Source organism: Mustela lutreola, chromosome 4, assembly GCF_030435805.1.
Source record: "Mustela lutreola isolate mMusLut2 chromosome 4, mMusLut2.pri, whole genome shotgun sequence".
In the NCBI taxonomy this organism is placed as follows: Eukaryota; Metazoa; Chordata; class Mammalia; order Carnivora; family Mustelidae; genus Mustela; species Mustela lutreola.
In genome coordinates this window covers 27,491,667-27,509,832 of record NC_081293.1, presented here as the reverse complement: position 1 = coordinate 27,509,832, position 18,166 = coordinate 27,491,667, and the positions used below count along the sequence as shown (strand labels likewise).

Genomic DNA, 18,166 nt, shown 5'->3' with positions numbered 1-18,166 from the left:
GTTCTAGAGCCTAGGTCAAGGAAAGGGGAAGCCATATGATACAGAAGCAGGGCTCAGGACCACCTCGCACCTGCCAGGCAGATAAAGCTGTGCGTATGCCAGCTAAAGGGACACACAAGTTGACAACTCACAGGAGAAACTATTATGAGCTCATAGAAGGGCTAGGCATGGTTGCCAGAGGCCTCAGGTTCCAGAACATGCCAGTATTTCTCCCTTCTGACAGACTGCTTTGGAGAAGACCACTTGTGAGCATTTTTCTGACTGGGGTAGAGGAGTGTGGGAGTAACAGCCAGACAAAAGCAAAGGTACTGCCTTAAGTACTGGGATGCTGGCAGTATAGCCTTGTGCAAGTTCAGGGCCTTGACTTTGACCTTAGTCCTGACCTCACATCCCAGATTGACCAAACCAACCGTTTGATCTTTGGCAAGTTACTTAACCTATCTGAACCTTAGTTTCTTCCTCTATTGAAAGGAATAATGTGTCTATCTCAGAGTTTATAAGGATTAAGGGAATAATGCATGAAAAGTATGTAGCAAGGTGCCTGGCATATATGCTAGGTATCATTTAACTCTAATTTGAAGCTCTTCTCAGATGACAGTTAAAATTGAACTTAAGGAGGGTCACCTAGCTGGCTTGGTCAGCAGAACATGCTACTCGAGTTGTGAGTTTGAGCCCCATGTTGGATGTAGAGATTACTTAAAAAAATAAGTTGAATGAAGGCACTTGGTTCACTGACATCTAAGCAAACCATACCTTAAAATTGTAGTGTAGGTATGCTCTCTTCCTTCTGACAGCTCCAGAGCCTTCTCTGTCCAGCTCTGTCTCTACTGGTAAAAATAAATAAATAAATAAATAAAATTTAAAAAAGAAAAAAATATATATGTATATATACACATGTATATATAAATTTATGACTTTTTTAGGACTCAGCATGCCAAATCTGAGAAGGGGTGGTAGGTGGTGATTTTCCATCAGTTGTCATATCCTGACACTCCCTTTTCCTTGCTAACCATTCCCCAGGCTGGAGTCAAGAGCGGGCAAGCCAGAAGGCCCAGCTTTGGGTCTGACTCCAAGACGACTGGCTGGGAGGAAAACTTAACAGGCAAAACAGGCTTCTGAGGCACAGTGGGACAGAGACTACAGCATTGATGCCCTGGTGACAGTCCCTACTGAAGAAGGACCTCAGCTGTATATGTGGCCCAAATAAAGATCACGCCACCTAAAGGGAGAGTGCTGGGCAAACCAGAGGTGGAGACAGCAAAGCAGGAACCGAAATGCAACCACAGAGGACAGGAAGCAGGACAACCTGACTAGGCCAGAGTTCTTTGCCTCAGGGAACCTCTGCTCGAGTTTCAGGAGTTTCAGGAGTTCATACCGACCCCCTTCACCTAGGATCCCTGCTATACAGTGAGTAGCTTCTCTGTGCGAAGCCTGGAGCCAAATGCTGGTGTGTAGGTGGCAGAGAACAACAGGCATTTTCTTACAGCGGAGTTGGGGAGAATAGCCTAGCAAAAACAACATTGTACGGTCTGTGCTTGTGAAGTCATACACCAGAATCTTTTCAGATGGGATCCTCTCCTAGCCACCCTGGGAAGCAGCCAGGGTAGTGACTTGAAGGCTGAGAAAGAACCAGCTCACAGAATGCCCTGCCTGTGTCCCAGGACACAAATTCAGTGGTTAGGTTAGGATTCATTTCTTCCTTTGATTTTGAGTCTCTCCCACTGTCAGTATTCCCCTCATTCATATTTTATCAGCTTGATTTGCAGAGAAGAGCATTGTCAGAGAAGCTTTCTACAGAAAGTTCCGTTTAATTGCCATCCCATCCGATCATTAGGTTCAGAGCCTCAAGTGGAGAACGGCAGAGAGAAGTGGATTGTGATGTAAATCTCTATTATCAGGAAGCGCCATGCTGGGATTCCGCACTGTCACACCTTTTGTTCATTTGAAACGTGTGAGGTTCTGAGTCTGCCATCTGGGCACCTTTGAGGAGAAAGGCTTGCCTCACAGGGTATAGGCGCAAGTGGGATGCTCAGCCCGCCACCTGATCATGCAGCTGCACAGGGACCTGAAGTGGGCACTGTGAGTTCTATGAGAACAAGAGGAGCTGTGTCGTGTAGCCCACTGGGCCCCTGTGGTCCAGTCTCCTGTCTGGTACTGCAGGACTAGCCATCTTCCGGCCCTCCCTCTGCTGTCTCCCACTCCCACCCCCAATCCACTTTCCCACAGGACTACAGACTTCTTTTTCTTAGCCATGTCTTTCCTGGACTTCCCAGCTTGGACTTCCTTTCTCTATTGGGATTTTCTTCTATGGTCCCTCCCAAACTATCCCTTCTGTTTCCCACTAGCAACCTTCCAATCCCATCACATTAAATTCCCTTTTCTCTTTCATACCCCTTCCTTTCTGCCTTCTCCAGTACACATCTGTGCACGAACTTGCACACTTAGGCCTTTGATAATTCCCCTTCGGGTGTACCCCATTTCCCTCTTCTCAGGCTTTTCCAGAACTGATTATATCCTCTCTGTAAACAAGAAAGAATTTCAAGGCCAGCCACTTAACCTCTTAGAGCCTGTTTTCTCATCTATAAAATGGAGCTATGAATCTCTCAGGATAGAAAGAGGGTACAGTTTTTAAAATGAAGCTGGCTAGTCTAACAGTGTGTGTACACTTTAACATAAGCATTTCTTCCCAGCTACCTCCCCCTCCACATACACACATCCTATTTGCAGAGCGCTGGGGGAGGCGGAAGTGTAGCGTGGGCCCTGCTGTCTAGCGATCTGCAGTCACACACGGCAGCCCAAACTACGAGACTGACTGATGAAGTGCCAAACTGAGCTGTGGGGAATTCAGGAAAGAGCGATGGCATGTCTTTCCCAGAGTCCTTTTAGTTCAATAATGACAGAGCCATTTGAATCTTGTTCACCCTCCTTCAGGCCAGCGTGTATCTGCCTGTTCTCCTAACCCCCCTGCTTCTCCAGAGCTCTGACTCCCAGGCACATGCAAGAGTCGGTTATCTGTGTCCCTGTGGCCTTCCTCATTTTAGTCCTGGTCTTGGGCCTATTACAATACTGGCACGGATGAGGGAAGGGGGAGGATCAGGCCAGGTCATAGCTACAGCCCTGGTTTGATTCAGACCCTAGAGGGTTTGACAGCCCATGAGGCAAAGGTGTATAGTCTGAGTTGCTGGCAACCTGCAGCACAAAGTTTGCATGGAAGGACCATCCGGGATCTCCCCTGGTTGGGGAGTCGATTCTGAGGGGGGCTTTCTAGTTTCCTTATAGGTGAGGTGATTGAGCCAGAGGGACAGGATATCTGATTGCCTATGAGGAGAGCTCACTGGAAGACCTGGAGTAAAAATGATGTTGAACATGAGCTGGAAGGAAAGGCAGTTATCTGAGTGACCCAGTCCCTGAGAGGTAAACCCCAGTTATTGTAAGGTTTGGTTGAGTGGACAAGCGCAAACTGCTGTGGCTTACTTATCGGGAAAAACAGCATTGTCTCTGTGAACTTCTGGGCAGGCTGTTACTTCATCCCTCCAAGCCCGACCTACTCAGACTTCAAGCTGAAGGACTAAGCAGCTGGAGGCTCTTGAGCTGGGAATCCAGATCCCGTTCTGTGTTCAGAGTTTCCCCTATGCTCGGCCGTACCTACTGTGGCCCACTGCACCCTAGGCAGAGAGCAGAAGAGGGTGGCAGGAGCGCAAGAAGTGAGGTCCAGATTAGAGGACAGGTCAGAGGGCCTTCGGAAAGTTAAGCCCCCAGAGGAGAGGTTTGTAAGTCCCCAGCACTAGGTAAGTCAGAAGGGTCCTAGGGACAGAGGAGAGGGAAGGTGGGCTTTAAGCCCATCGAGAGTGCATGGGATGATAAAGTCACCACTAGGGGGCAATACGGGGGCCACGGCCCTAGGGGGCGGAGGACGCCAGATGCCCGGAGGCCGTAGGAGTCTCGGCCTCAAACCTTCTCTATTGTGTAAGGTGGGGGGCGCTAAAGAAGAGAGCGGCGCCCTTCCCTGCACCCCACCCAGTCGGCCCCGCCTCCCTGACCCCGCCTTCTAGCCCCCGCCCCACCCCCGGCTCCGCCTCCACCACCCCCCGCCCCGCCTCCGGCCGCGGCCCCTTCCTCCGGCAGCTGGTGCTGTGGGGCCGCCGAGCAGCGCATCGCCGTCTCTATGGCCCGGGATCCGAGCGCAAAGGTGAGAGGCAGGGAGTGCGGGCGGCAGCGGCGGGGCCTGGGGCGGGCGGGTGGAGGGCAGGAGGCCTTCCCCATGTCCATTCCACCCTCCAGGCTGGGCCAGGCCTTTCTCGCCGGCAAGTCTCCCGGTCCCGCATAAAGGCTCTAGAGGGGCGCGGGCCAGGCCTCGGGCCGTGCTGGAAGCAGACCCGCCACCGCGGAGTCGGGGACCGGCGCGGGGCGGGGACCCGCGTGGCGAACAGTGTTCCCTGGGATCTGGGTCATGTCTCCTGGCGTCCAGCAGGATTGAAGGAGAGCTTGTCCTCGAGCTGCAGCTAGAGACTGAGATCAGATCTGAGGAGAGGGAAGACCCGCGGACCGTGCAGGGTGATGGAAGGAGAGGGTAGCGGGGGAGGGGCTCTCAGGCCAGAAGAGATGGCCATCCTACTGGGCAGAGGGGGATGCCGCCTACACTAAGCAGGTGGACATCTGGGATGAAGGTCGAGAGCCTGCTGATCCAACATCGATCCTGTTTTGCGGGGAGGAGGTTCTCCCCTCCTCAATTTCTTCAGCCCTAGGATCTAATATTCGGAAGGTGACCAGAGTTCAGGGGACTGGCCCTGGGGAGGAACCCAAACTGTTGTACTGGGGGTGGAGTGTGGGGTGTGGACTGGAGACCTTGAAGCCTTGTGGCCACTGGGGGAGGGAGGGCAGCAGCTCCGCCCCCTCTCTTAGCCCCGCCCTCCCTCCCAACAGGTTAAATAAATGGGGGCTGGGAGGCCCTGCCCAGCTCCCACATTTCCAACAGCGGTCTATACGTCGGAGTAGAGCAGCGCTAAGTTACACCATCCACTCCACCTTTCCTTTGCTAAAGCTAGGGGCCTCCCTCCACCTGGGTTAGGTACCCCTCCCCTCCTTTGCAGAGAGGCCCATCCCATCTGAGCATCGGAGGTCAGATGCCTCCCCACATCACTACACACACACTTGGAATCCGGCCTTAAAATTGGAACTTTCGGGAAGGGAGGGAGGCTCTGCACCTCAGTGGGCACTGATAGCCTCCAAGCCTGCAGTGAGAACTGGACCCCTCTTTGTACATATGCTTGTCTCTGCATATATGTAATTGTGTGTTTAAGAACTGTTTAAGTACTGTTCATGTGAACATGAACATGCCTGATCCACTGTATTGGTGGGTTTATGTGCATGTCCATACACAAATGTGTGTATGTGCTGGATCTTTCTGTGAATAGGTGTACAATCCTTCAGATGCACGTGTGTGGGTTTATAACCTTCCTTGTCAATCTCTGAGGCTGTGTGACCTGCTGAATGAGTGGATGTGAATACAACCTTATTTGTCAATGTGTGTGAACACATCTGGCAGGCTTTTACATGAACATATGCATGGACAAACCTCCCTGTGAATGTACACTTGCATGACTCTCCTGTGAGTACACGTGTTCACAGCCCTGTGAACATGTGTGTATGTCTGTGAACATGTGTGTATGTGCACCTATTGCGTGCGTGTTACACCTCTCTGGATTATCTTTGACTTTTGCTGTGAGCCACACTCAGAGTGGTTCCTCTGACCTGGGGTCACTGGGGGAGGGAGTGTTCCTCCTGCCCAATCCTAGGGCTGATAACTCTTAGCCATAGGGCTCTCCGCTGCCCCCCCACCTCCACCCGCTGCTTCCGCACTAAGCAAATAGGAGGCCCCAAAGATAAACAGGTGCGCCTCCACAGTGAGAGGTGGGGCATGGGCAGTTTGCCTGTGACTTCCTGCTGCTCAACCCCCAAACCAAGAGCTGATGCCCTTTCTGTGGTCCAAGGACCCTCTTCTCTCCACTTATACTACATTCTACCCCCTGGGCTCTGACCTCTACAGTGCTGACCTTTACCTCTTAAATAAATGCTCCAAATTTCTGTTCTCCCTCTGGCCAGTTCCTGGTCCTTCCCCTCTCTTCAAGGCCACATAGTTAATATTTGACCTGGAAAGGAGGGGAGAGGCCAGTGGCCCTGTGGCCCTGTCTGTGGGTGTCTGATGAGACTGGGTGGGTCAGGCTTGCTTTACACCGGCCTCATCAAAGAAGTTTTCAAGAGCCAGCTCAGAGGTCAGGCCTATTACAGAGGTCACAGAAGGCCTGCCACCTACTTCTACCCCATCCCCAGCTGGTTGGCTTGAGGGTCCAGGCGTGGGAATAGTCTCCAAGCTGTGCCAGGAGAGGTGGCCAAGAACTCATGGGTCTTATCATTCACTTTTTCCATGTTGCTTATGTCTCAAATGGTCTTGCACACTAGAGCCTCTGGCACAGACTTTACACCTGTGCGGCCCCAGGGCCCAGAGACCAACACACACACTCCCACACCCGCCGCCATGTCTACGAGTGCCTGTTTGCAGGCAGGGGCACGTGTAGATGCCTGGCCAGCGGGTGCAGTATGGACTCGCATGGGCAGAGTAGAGATGTGCACCCTCTCGGAGAGGAATGCTGAGGAGGTGAAACGTCTAATTAAAGAGAAATTCCAGAGGGAGCGCTCAGGCCAGGGAAAAGAAAAAACAAAGGGAAAACGGGACAAAATAAACAAAGGCCCATTAAATGTCTCTGCCCAAGCCTTCTGGCATAAGGCACCCCCGCAGGCAGCCAGGGCAACTGCTGCCCCAAGTTGGGACTCATTGTTGCTAAGAGAAGGCGTACTCCCTGAAAACGGAGCTCCAGTCGAGATGGAGGCCTAGCTTAGCTTCTGACTTGGTCAGAGGAGAGCCATTACTTTGGGTTTGGGCTGGGAGGAATCTAGGGTCTTGTAAGGAGGGCAAGTTCCACCCAATTTTGCATCAGAGCAGAGAGGTAGATAGAGTGACAGTGAGGTGATCCTGACGTGGGATTCTGGGGGCCTTCGTCCACAGGTGCCCCCTGAACTCTGGGGATGATGCCATCTACCTTCTACCCACATACAGATCAAAGAGCTTTTTTTCCTGTTTTTTTTCTTTAGAAAACGGACCTCAGAGAACCAGGACTAGTCCTTCTGTTGGGGCAGGGTGATCCCATCAGTGACCTGCAACCCCTCTATGACCCTACAACAACTCCCTCCCACCATGGAGTTTGTATTTGATGCAGAAAGGCAGTGTGTGATCCATCCCTCCCTCTGACCTCTAACCTGGGATTCCATGGCCACACAACCCTGTGATTCCATGTCCCCTCGATTCCAGGACCCTCCCTGGCCCCATGACCCCTGACCTTCCAAGTGACCTCTGTGGACCTTGACCCCTGTGACTGTTCTTCCCCTGTGGCTCTGGCCCTGGCTCCCCTGGGGGTTCTTACCAGTGTGGGCCTCCCCAGGAAAATGTGGGGGAGGCTCTGGGCCCTCTTCCTGAGCTTCCTCACAGCAACAGCCGTCCCTGGACCCTCATTGCGGAGACCATCCAGAGAACTAGATGCCACCCCGCGGATGACCATCCCCTATGAAGGTTAGACACCCCCCCCTCCGCCACTGCAACTTTGAAAGGCAGCAGGAGCCACGTCTGGGAGTAGAGAGGCAGCCCCAGAGCTGGGCTCACTACTCCCACTCTCCCCAGAGCTCTCTAGGACCCGGCACTTCAAGGGTCAAGCCCAGAACTACTCAACACTGCTGCTGGAGGAGTCCTCCGCAAGACTGCTGGTTGGAGCCCGAGGTGCCCTGTTCTCTCTCAATGCCCGTGACATAGGAGATGGGGCGCACAAAGAGGTTAGCCCCTAGAACCTGGAGCACCCAGAAGGTCTCCAACTTTATCCAGCTCCCTGGGACCTCAATTTCCTGGACGCCCTGCGAGCCTTCCATAGCCCTCTGGTCAGACAGCACTGCCCTTCCCAAGCCAGGTCTCCTTTACCATCCAGGGTCACTCCTGAAACTTACTGTACCCCAGTTTCCCCTGTTCCCTAGAGTCCTGTCACCTGGTCCCACAGATAATGGTGAAAGACAAGGGTACTGGGGTCAGCACATCAGCCCATTCCCTTTCCCTGTCTCCAGATCCGCTGGGAGGCCTCCCCAGAGATGCAAAGCAAATGCCATCAGAAAGGGAAAAACAACCAGGTATGTGGTCTGCCCTGTCCCCAGTTCCTTCCTCCTCTTCATCTGGTCAGGGCTGGTAGGGACGCAAATGGAGAGGTACGGATCAGCCAGTCAGTCTCAACAACCACAACAAGCACAAGAGTGTAGCCGGAGCAGCAGGCCCTAGGTGCAGCACTTACAGTCCAAACATCTGGTGACCTACCGGCTTGGCCTGTAGTGGCATCTTAATCTCTCCTGGGCTCCTGAATAATAATCAGGAGAGCAATAGTAACCTCTAGTAAATGCTGACTTAGCTGTTGGATCTCCTAATTCCAACATAACCTTATAAAATCGTTTTATCTTCCATTTGTCAGATGTAAAAAACGAGGTTTGGTGAGAGAATTGGTCAAATACCCAGGATCCCGTGGAGGGGGGCAGTGAATTGCCAGTGCTTTCCTGATAAAGAACAGGGTGTCTGCAGGGGCACCATGTAGGCCTGTGGAACAGATGCATCTGGAGAGCTTTTTAAGAATACACATTCCCAGGGGCCCTGGCTAGGGTCATGAGTTCAAGCACCATGCTGGGCATTGAGATTACTTAAAAAAAGAAAAAAGAATAAACACATTCCCTGGCCCAAGGATTCTAATTCAGTAGGTCTAGGGTGATGTTGGGATTAGCTGTGTTTAAAGAGGCACCTCTAGGGACCCCCGGGTGGCTCAGTCCTTTGAGGTCTGACTCTTGGTTTCAGCTCAGGTCATGATCTCAGGGTCTTGAGACGAAGCCCCGAAGCCCCGCATCGAGCTCCCCGCTCACCTCCGGCCCCTCTGGTTCCTGGGGCTGGCGCTCAGCGGGGAGTCTGCTTCCTCTCTCCCTCTCCCTCTGCCCCTCTACCTGCTCTGCCCATCCACCCACTTGTGCTCTCTCTCTCTAAAATAAAATAAATCTTTAAAGAGGCACCTCTAAGAGACTCCATCAAAGATGCCTGCTGGTCCAGCATGTAGTGTGGGTAGAAAGTGGGGCTGGTGAGGCAAGAGGAGCCCAGGTCACGGAGCACTGTAAGTGCCCAGCTGGGGGATGGGTTTTATTCTGTGACAATGGACACTCTTACCATCTGGCCCTTGACAGACTCTCAAACTTTAGTGTGCGCATGAAGCCCCTGGGTATGTTATAAATGCAGATGCTAGCTCAGTAAGCCTGGGGAAGGGCCCAAGATTCAGCAATTCTAACAAGCTTGCAGAGGAAACAGACGCTGCTGGTCCCCAAGCCCCACTTCAGGTAGCAAGGCTTTAGGAGAACATTTCCCAAGGCATGTTCTGAGGAACACTACTTTTTTTTTTTTTTTTTAAGATTTTATTTATTTGTTTGACAGAGAGAGACACAGTGAGAAAGGGAACACAGCAGGGGAAGTGGGAGAGGGAGAAGCAGGCTTCCCGTTGAGCAGGGAACCCAATGCGGGGCTCGATTCCAGGACCCTGGGAAAATGACCTGAGCCGAAGGCAGACGCTTAATGATTGAGGCCCCCCGGGCACCCCTGAGGAACATTAATTTTTAAAAGAAGGGTTTAATGGTCACATGAGTTTGGGAAGGGCTGTATGCTCAATCCCACAATGCACAGCAATATCCTTAAGGCTCTGAAAAGTCCCCTGATATGGCAAGTTTTCACCATGGTTTCTAACTTATTTGACCACAGAATTCCTCCCTCACCCCCACCTCTTTGTTATGTAAACATCTTGGGGAAGCACTCCTTGAAGAATATTAATCCAGCCCCAAGCACTAGATGAATTAAACTAGAGTGAATCTGGAAGCAGGAAAGGCAATGGGGCTTGGGGGTATCCTGGCGATCAGAGGAAGGAGGCTGAGCAGGCTAGTGGAGAGGAGGGAGAGATACACTGAAAGAGGGACTGGGATGAGACAAAGAGGCCTGCTGGGATTCAAACCCTGGGTACCGGCAGGAGGAGGGATCATTGACAAAGCAAAGAAGTCAAGAGGTCCTCAGCTTAAGGCGTTTAATGGGCAGAGAAGAGCAGTGTGCCTGGAGGGAGTGAGGAAGGGGCAGAGGTGGTGGGACCCTTGGTTCAGGACTCTGCTGAGCCACCAGAGTTTTTTTTAAAATAGAGCAGTGACATGATTTGGTTTACATTTTAAAATGTGCCTTGGAAAGTGGGTTGCCGGAGGGTGCTGACGGGTAGACTATCTCTGGAAGACTACGGCAGACGGTGGTAACAGCAGTCCCCTTTGAAGGCAACAGGGATAAAAGGAGATGCTCTGTTTACAACATAGCCCTTTGTATCTTTTGAATTTTACACTGCATGCATGTATTCCTCATTCACTGAATAAATAAGTCGCTTTCACAGAGCAGCGGACGCTTGGGAGAACAATCAGGCAGTATCTCTCTTTGTCCAGGGAAGAGGCAGCGGTGACATGAACTGGGGTGGTGGAGGTGGAGGGGAAGGGGACCACGTCAGGAGACATGACAGAATCGTGGAGGAGAACTGAACGTGGGGGTGAAGGAGTGGGAGGCAGCAAGGCTGACTCTTGGTGTCTGGACTGAGACATAGGTTGGATGATGAAGTGAGGTGGGAAAAACTGGATGAACAGGTTTAGGAGGGAAGATGCGGGTTAGGGAGGAGGGAATGAGCTTGGTTTGGGACCTGGTGAGTTTGATGTGTCTGTGGGCTATCAGGTGGAGAGAGGGCCAGAGCCTGGAGACAGATTTTTGTAGTGTCACCCCAAAGAACGTCGGGGGGGTGGGGGGACTCCAGGACAGAGGGACAGTGCTGAGAAGGAGATGTGAGAGAAACATCTCAGGGTGGCGGGAGTCCTGGGGGCCCCAGAGCTGGGCGTGCAGGGGACTTCAGGCAATGCAAGCAAAGCTTGCAGAGTGTTTCAGGTCATCCTAACAGTGAGACAGAAGCCGAGAAGAGGGGTCATGTCACTAGGAAGCCAAAAGACAGTGAGTTCAAGGAAAGTTCTGTGTCTGGGGCAGTGAGCAGGCCCACTGGAATCTCAGAAGGAGCCATGTCCCATGCGCGGGGGCAAGAGCTGGATGACAAAGCTGGATTGATTCATGGAAAAGGCCTCTAAGCAGGCTGGGGGCTCACAGCCCTCCCCCACCCACCCCACAGACGGAGTGCTTCAACCACGTGCGATTCCTTCAGCGGCTCAACGCCACCCACTTCTACGCATGTGGGACTCATGCCTTCCAGCCCCTCTGCGCCGCCATTGTGAGTATGGCTGCCCCCACCCTGACTGCTGGTCCCAGGCCCCCGGGCTCTGGTCCATGGCCCCAGACTGGTCTGACCTTGGGCCACAGCCCCTGCCTGTCCTCGAGACCACTGACTTCTGGCACCATCTTCCCGCAGGATGCTGAAGCCTTCACCTTGCCAGCAAGCTTCGAAGAGGGGAAGGAGAAGTGTCCTTACGACCCAGCCCGTGGCTTCACAGGCCTCGTCATTGGTGAGCGTGCACTCCCCCCACGCCCTGTCCCACCAGCATACGGTTTGTGGGACATGGATCTCCTTGCGAGGACTCACCACCCACGTAGGTTATGTGCCTTGTGGTATGTGGTGTGTCTCACGCTCGGCCCGTCTCTGCTCCAGATGGAGGCCTCTACACAGCCACGCGGTATGAATTCCGGAGTGTTCCTGACATCCGCCGGAGCCGGCACCCGCACGCCCTGAGGACAGAGGAGGCGCCCATGCAGTGGCTCAACGGTCAGGGGGATGAGGCGCAGGGTGATGGGGGGCGGGGAACTTCATCTTCATTCCCTGCGGCACTGGGCCATCCCCTCCTAAAATTCCCGGCTGCACCTGTCTATTCCTATGTGGTGCTGAGTGAGGGCCGTAGTGGAGGGGATCCCCAGCCTGTCTCAGAGGCCACTTGAACTGCCTGACCCACAGATGCTGAGTTTGTGTTCTCTGTCCTGGTGCGGGAGAGTGAGGCCAGCGCCGTGGGGGACGATGACAAGGTTTACTACTTCTTCACGGAGCGTGCCACTGATGAGGGCCCCAGCAGCTTTGCTCAGAGCCGCAACAGCCACCGTGTGGCCCGCGTGGCCCGTGTGTGCAAGGTGAGTAGGACCAGGTTCAGGGCAAGAGTGTAGGAGCTGAACCTCTGACCCTGACCCCTGACCCTGTGCCCCTACCTCCTCAGGGAGACCTAGGAGGAAAGAAGATCTTGCAGAAGAAGTGGACCTCCTTCCTTAAGGCGCGTCTCGTCTGCCACATTCCACAGTATGAGCTGCTCCGTGCTGTCTGCAGCCTGGACGCCAACGCCTCAGCCCGCACACACTTCTACGCAGCCTTCACGCTGACCACCCAGTGGTCAGTGCAGGGACAGTGGGGAGAGGAGGAACTGGGGACAGTGTGGGGGCTGGGGCAGAGGTCAGTGAGGTTACACTAGGATCCCTTGTGGGGAGGCTGGCAGCAGAGAGAGGATTTCAGGTACACCCAGCTAGCCTGGGGCCAGAGGCCACAGTGGCCTCCTCACCCTTAGGGGAAGCCCTGAGGCCTAGAGCTGAGGTCAGCCAGGGTAACAGCAGGCTCCAAGCTAGGCAGGGGGCGGGGGCAGGGGACAGGCTCCACTCCATGTGGCTCAGCCCCTTCCCCTGTGTCCCTTCCTAGGAAGACCCTAGAGGCCTCAGCCATCTGCCGCTACGACCTGGCCGAGGTGCAGGCTGTCTTCGCAGGTCCCTACATGGAGTACCAGGATGGTGCCCGGCGCTGGGGCCGCTATGAGGGTGGGGTGCCGGAGCCTCGGCCTGGCTCAGTGAGTGCCCAAGTCTGGGGTCCGCCCTGGGTAGACAGAACCCCTGGGAGGGGCAGAAGGATCTAGCCTTGGGGGTGGCGAGGGATGGGCAGGCAATAGATTCCTGAGCTCGCCACCTCTGCCCCTGCCCCAGTGCATCACAGATTCACTGCGCACGCGTGGCTACAACTCATCCCAGGATTTGCCGTCCCTGGTCCTGGACTTTGTGAAGTTGCACCCACTGATGGCCCGGCCCGTGGTGCCCACACGCGGACGGCCCCTGCTGCTCAAGCGAAACGTGCGCTACACGCACCTCACAGGGACGCCTGTCTCCACGCCCGCCGGGCCCACCTATGACCTGCTCTTTCTGGGCACAGGTACTTCTGAGCCCTGCTCTGAGCCCTTAGGTAACCGAGTCCTTGACCCTTGTTGACTGCTAATGCCCTGGATGACTTTTGATCACAAGTCCCTGGTGACCATTGATATTGATTCTTCAGTGAACACTCACTGCTGGCCCCCAGTGACCACTGGCTCTGGGTGACTGCTGTCACCAAACACCATGATATTGGACCCTGATCACTAATGCTTGTGAACCCAGTAATTTCTGCCATGACTAGCCCAGAATTCCCAGTGTCCTGAGGAACTTCTCCTGGCTGAATCCTTGTCCCTGATCTCATGACTCCGGAGCCGCTCCCATCAGGCTATTGCATGGGACCAGAACCAGATTCCATCGCTGGGTTCTGACTCTCTGTCCTCTCCATACCAGCTGATGGCTGGATCCACAAGGCTGTGGTGCTGGGCTCTGGGATGCACATTATTGAAGAGATGCAAGTGTTCAAGGAACCCCAGTCCGTGGAAAATCTGGTCATCTCTCCAGTGCAGGTAGCTTCTGATTCATGATCGTCAATGTGGCCTTGCCAGAGTAGGGGGAGGGAGTGGGTGGCTGGGCAGTGGCCGTGTGTGTCTGTAGGTGGGAGCTGGGGGTGTTACCAACCAGCTTTCCTCTCTGGCTCCCAGCATAGCCTCTATGTGGGGGCCCCTAGTGGAGTCATTCAGCTACCACTGTCTAGCTGCTCCCGCTACCGCTCCTGCTACAACTGCATCCTGGCCCGGGACCCCTACTGTGGCTGGGACCCCGGCACCCATGCCTGCATCGTATTCAGCAGGTCCCAGAGTAGCAGGTGAGTGGTGGCAGGGGGGTCAGGATCCCAGGGGAGGAGGAAGGCCTGCTGACTGTAGAAGACATGGGGGCAGTTGGTGACAGCCTTAGGGACCCTGCCACTGGGGAAAACTAAGCTCACTTCCCCTGGTTCTGCCTCCAGGACGACACTGATACAGGACATGGAGAGAGGCAACCGAGGCTGCGAAGGCCACAGGGACTCGGGTAAGTGACCTTCATGGATGTGAGTAGGCCTGGCTGCACAGACTGTCATTTACCTGTGCATGTGTGTCTCTGGACGGCCATGTCTGTGGGCTTTTGGCAAGGATGTCCTAGCAGAGTCTGGCACAGAGTTAAGTGCTTCACAGACAGTTGTTGCCCAAAGGAGTCATAAATGAGGAGACAGGCTCAAGATGGAAAGTTTTTGTCACTTCTGGAACTTCTAGGCATGTGGGGGTGGGGGGGGCAGGCAATTAAATGGCCACACAAATAATTGTTTTCGTTGGTTTTTATTAGAAAAGGAATATTTACAACTATGACAAGGGTTTGAAGGATAATGGGTACTTCCCTGAGGAAAATCCCTGGGCTGCTCCCTGAAGAGCAAATTTAATAGGCACAGCTAACATGTACTGAGTACTTCCTGGTGGCAGGCGCTGACTGAATACACACACACACACACCATGTCACTTTCTCTCACAGCAGTCAGGGGACAGGTGCCATGATCCCCATCCCTGTGAGGGGCAATCTCTCTGAGGTACAGGGAGAGTAAGTAAACCACCCAGAGTTAATAAGCTAGGAAGTAACAGGGTCAGAATTCAAACCTGACCCCAAGCAGCCTGACTGGATTTTGTGCTTTTCATCAATGCTGTGCTCTTTCCTGCAAGAAAACCAGTGGAGGGCAAGGAGAGGGGGTGACAACCCAGCAGAAGGAACAGCAGGCAGATGGGCTTGGTGTGTTTGAGAAAGGGCTGGAGAAGTGGGCAGGGACCAAGGTGAGGCAGGGGGGTGGCATAGTTGGTATGGTGTTTTTACAAGGTCACCCCACTGCTGCATGGAGAATGGATTAGATGGCGGCCAGAGGGGACCAGCTTCCCCAGTTGGGGAAGAAGAGAAGTGAACAGGTCTGAGATGGGTTCTGGAAGCAGAGTCTTGGTGAGATTAGATATAAAAGCGAAGGGGAGAGAGAGGCAAAGGAAACTTCCAGGTTTCTTTCTGACTTAAGCAATTGAGTAGCTAGTGGCGCCATTCACTGCGATGACAATTCAAGGAAAAGACCTGGTATAGTCTGGGAGGGAGGCTTTGGCCTTAGTTCATGTGCCATGCCCCAGAGGCCTCACACCGAGAAGCCCTGCAGGCGGAAGATGTCCGAGTCTGACAGTCAGGAGAGAACTCCGGTGGAGGTTGAGATTACGAATCACTGGAGGATAGCAGGAATTGAAACCACTGCGAAGAGCCAGTGCAAACCTTGGGAACCTTACATGAGAACATGAGTGCAGGAGACCGTTGTCAGTTGTCACTGTGGTTCCAGATCCTGTGCTTGCTGCTGGGGACGCAAACAGTGAACCATCTGGCCTGCCATCTCCATTGTCCTCCCTGAGGTAGACAAACATTGACCACTCCTGTCTCTCACCCCCCCTCCAGGGCCACCACCACCCCTGAAAACTCGCTCTGTACTCCGAGGGGATGATGTCCTCCTGCCCTGTGACCAGCCATCCAACCTGGCCCGGGCCTTGTGGCTGCTTAATGGGAGCACGGGCCTGAGTGACGGGCAGCACGGCTACCGTGTGGGTGTGGATGGGCTACTGGTGACAGACATACAGCCTGAGCACAGTGGCAACTATGGTTGCTATGCCGAGGAGAACGGCCTCCGCACCCTGCTGGCCTCCTACAGCCTCACCGTCCGGCCAGCCACACCGGCCCCAGCTCCGCAAGCCCCTGCCATGCCCGGGGCGCAGCTGGCACCTGACGTGAGGCTGCTCTACGTGCTGGCCATCGCTGCACTTGGCGGCCTCTGCCTCCTTCTAGCTTCCTCCCTCCTCTACGTGGCCTGTCTTCAGGGAGGCAGACGAGGGCGGCGAAGGAAATACTCTCTGGGTCGGGCAGGCCGGGCAGGGGGCTCGGCCGTGCAGTTGCAGACCGTTTCAGGCCAGTGTCCTGGAGACGAAGAGGAGGGCGACGACGGGGAGGGGCCTGGGGGACTGGAAGGTGGCTGCCTCCAGATCATCCCTGGGGAGGGAGCCCCAGCCCCACCGCCTCCACCTCCCCCACCCCCGCCGGCTGAGCTGACCAACGGGCTGGTGGCTCTGCCCAGCCGGCTGCGCAGGATGAACGGCAACAGCTACGTGCTCCTGAGGCAGAGCAACAATGGAGTGCCAGCAGGGCCCTGCTCGTTCGCGGAGGAGCTCAGCCGCATCCTGGAGAAGAGGAAGCACACACAGCTCGTGGAGCACCTGGACGAGAGCTCTGTCTGAGCCCAGCCTCGTAGGACAAATGCTCTTCCAAGCCAGCCTGTCTGCCCCAGGCCGGGCTGCTGTTTCCCCCACACAGCCACTCTGTCGTCACCCCCGCAACTCCAGGCCCTTCTCCCAACTTTTTGATGTCCCTGTAGGGCTAGCAGAGTCAGGCCCAGCGAAAGCCCCCTCCTCAGTCTCCACAGACCCATCTGTGAGCAGCCCAGGCCAACCGGTGCTCCTCAGAGGTGGGTACTCCCTCAGGACGTGGTATTCTGTAGACCCGGTCCCGGTTCCTATTTCCGTAACCCAAGCACTTGGGTTGCCCCATTTCTTTGCTCAAACCCTTCCTCTTTCTCCCAGGCAGGGCTCTGCAGGTCCAGACGACCTCAATGTCACCACCCTCTGCATGGCCCTATGTGCTGGATGGTCCCGAAACCAGACAAGACCTCTGCCAGCTGCCAGAGCCACCTGAGCCCTGCGTACATTCACATGTGCACATGGATGAATGTCCATCAGCTGGGCTGCAGGGCCCCTGCCCCCACCTCCTGGTGCATTCTTGTATTTCACCTCTCCTGGACTTTGGGTACCCTTCCAATTGCCACATCCCATACTATCTAGTCCTCTCCCCTAGTTCCAGCCAGACCCATGTAGTGACCTCTTTGGCAAGAGCTTGGGAACAGGCCAGCCAGGGGAGGTAAGACTGTGTCATTCCCCTCTTCTTCCTTAATGTGTAGCCCTTGTGAGTCAGCACCCCCATCCCCTTGGTCACTCTCAAGAGTGACAGACAGAGCCCCAGGCATGTCCCTTCACACACATGTGCTTACATTTCCACATGCATTTCTGAGCCTCCCTTTGCTGCCTTGGACCTAGCTGTTGGGTTTGGTCCGTGGACATTTCAGAGGGAGAGCCGTCTCCCGTTCAGCTGTCCTCTCAGACATTTCCCTAGGATGGGTGACCAACACTGCAATGAGCCAGCCTCCCTTTGGGGGACCAAGCATTTGCTACCCCTAGACCAGAGCAGGGGGAGGAGATCTGCTGTCTCACCTGGCACATGAAGCCCGTTCTTGGAACTATGCAAAGGGCAGAGGCTGGGAGTTTGGATGCTTGGCTCCCACCCCTGTCCTACCTCACCGGGGCACTTTCAGGGTCCAGGGGCCTCTGAAGTCTCCAGGCCCATACGGGACAATCAAATCCTGACTGAGCTCCCCCATTCCCCTTGGGTGAGGATGACTGTTATTTTTGTAGTTGAGAACGTGGAATCCCCACGGATTTTTACTGCCCTTCACTCAACCTCTCCCACCTCCACCCCACAATGAATGTATTTATTGTAAGAACGGCTATACTTCTTTAGGAATGCCCCCACTCACCACCCAGGTGGGCAGAACAGGCATGTGACAGAGTGGGGAGCCTGGGTTCCGCTCCTCCCCCTCTTGTTGGTCAATAAATGCCCTCTCTCCCCACAGTTCTGTGTGTTCCACTTGGTCTAGGCTGGCTTTCCCTGATCGCCAGGGGGCAGGCTTCTGAGCCTATGGATACACTGCTGCAAGGTTGGCTCTGCTCCCCATAAAACCATTTGCAGAGAAAACTGGGATCCTCAGTCTCCATCTGGCTGCCCTGGGCAGGT

At 54.6% G+C, this 18,166-nt stretch overlaps 1 protein-coding gene across 3 annotated transcripts; it reads left to right on the top strand.

Moving 5' to 3' along the window:
• The first annotated feature begins 286 nt into the window (after positions 1-286).
• On the top strand, positions 287-18,004 carry SEMA4G (semaphorin 4G). Of its 3 annotated transcripts, XM_059169160.1 has the most exons (17): positions 287-305; positions 1,021-1,407; positions 7,150-7,624; positions 7,733-7,881; positions 8,164-8,226; positions 11,310-11,408; positions 11,547-11,640; positions 11,784-11,897; positions 12,084-12,253; positions 12,337-12,506; positions 12,807-12,951; positions 13,085-13,307; positions 13,697-13,812; positions 13,948-14,111; positions 14,253-14,314; positions 15,731-16,787; positions 16,903-18,004. In XM_059169160.1, exons 3-16 carry the CDS (start codon positions 7,501-7,503, stop codon positions 16,558-16,560), a joined length of 2,523 nt encoding a protein of 840 aa, XP_059025143.1. In that variant the 5' UTR covers positions 287-305; positions 1,021-1,407; positions 7,150-7,500; the 3' UTR covers positions 16,561-16,787; positions 16,903-18,004. The 3 variants fall into 3 exon arrangements, with proteins under 3 accessions (XP_059025143.1, XP_059025144.1, XP_059025142.1); XM_059169161.1 differs by lacking the exons at positions 287-305; positions 1,021-1,407 and adding an exon at positions 4,035-4,189 and having other exon boundaries at positions 16,907-18,004; XM_059169159.1 differs by lacking the exons at positions 287-305; positions 1,021-1,407 and adding an exon at positions 4,035-4,189.
• Positions 18,005-18,166: the final 162 nt, after the last annotated feature.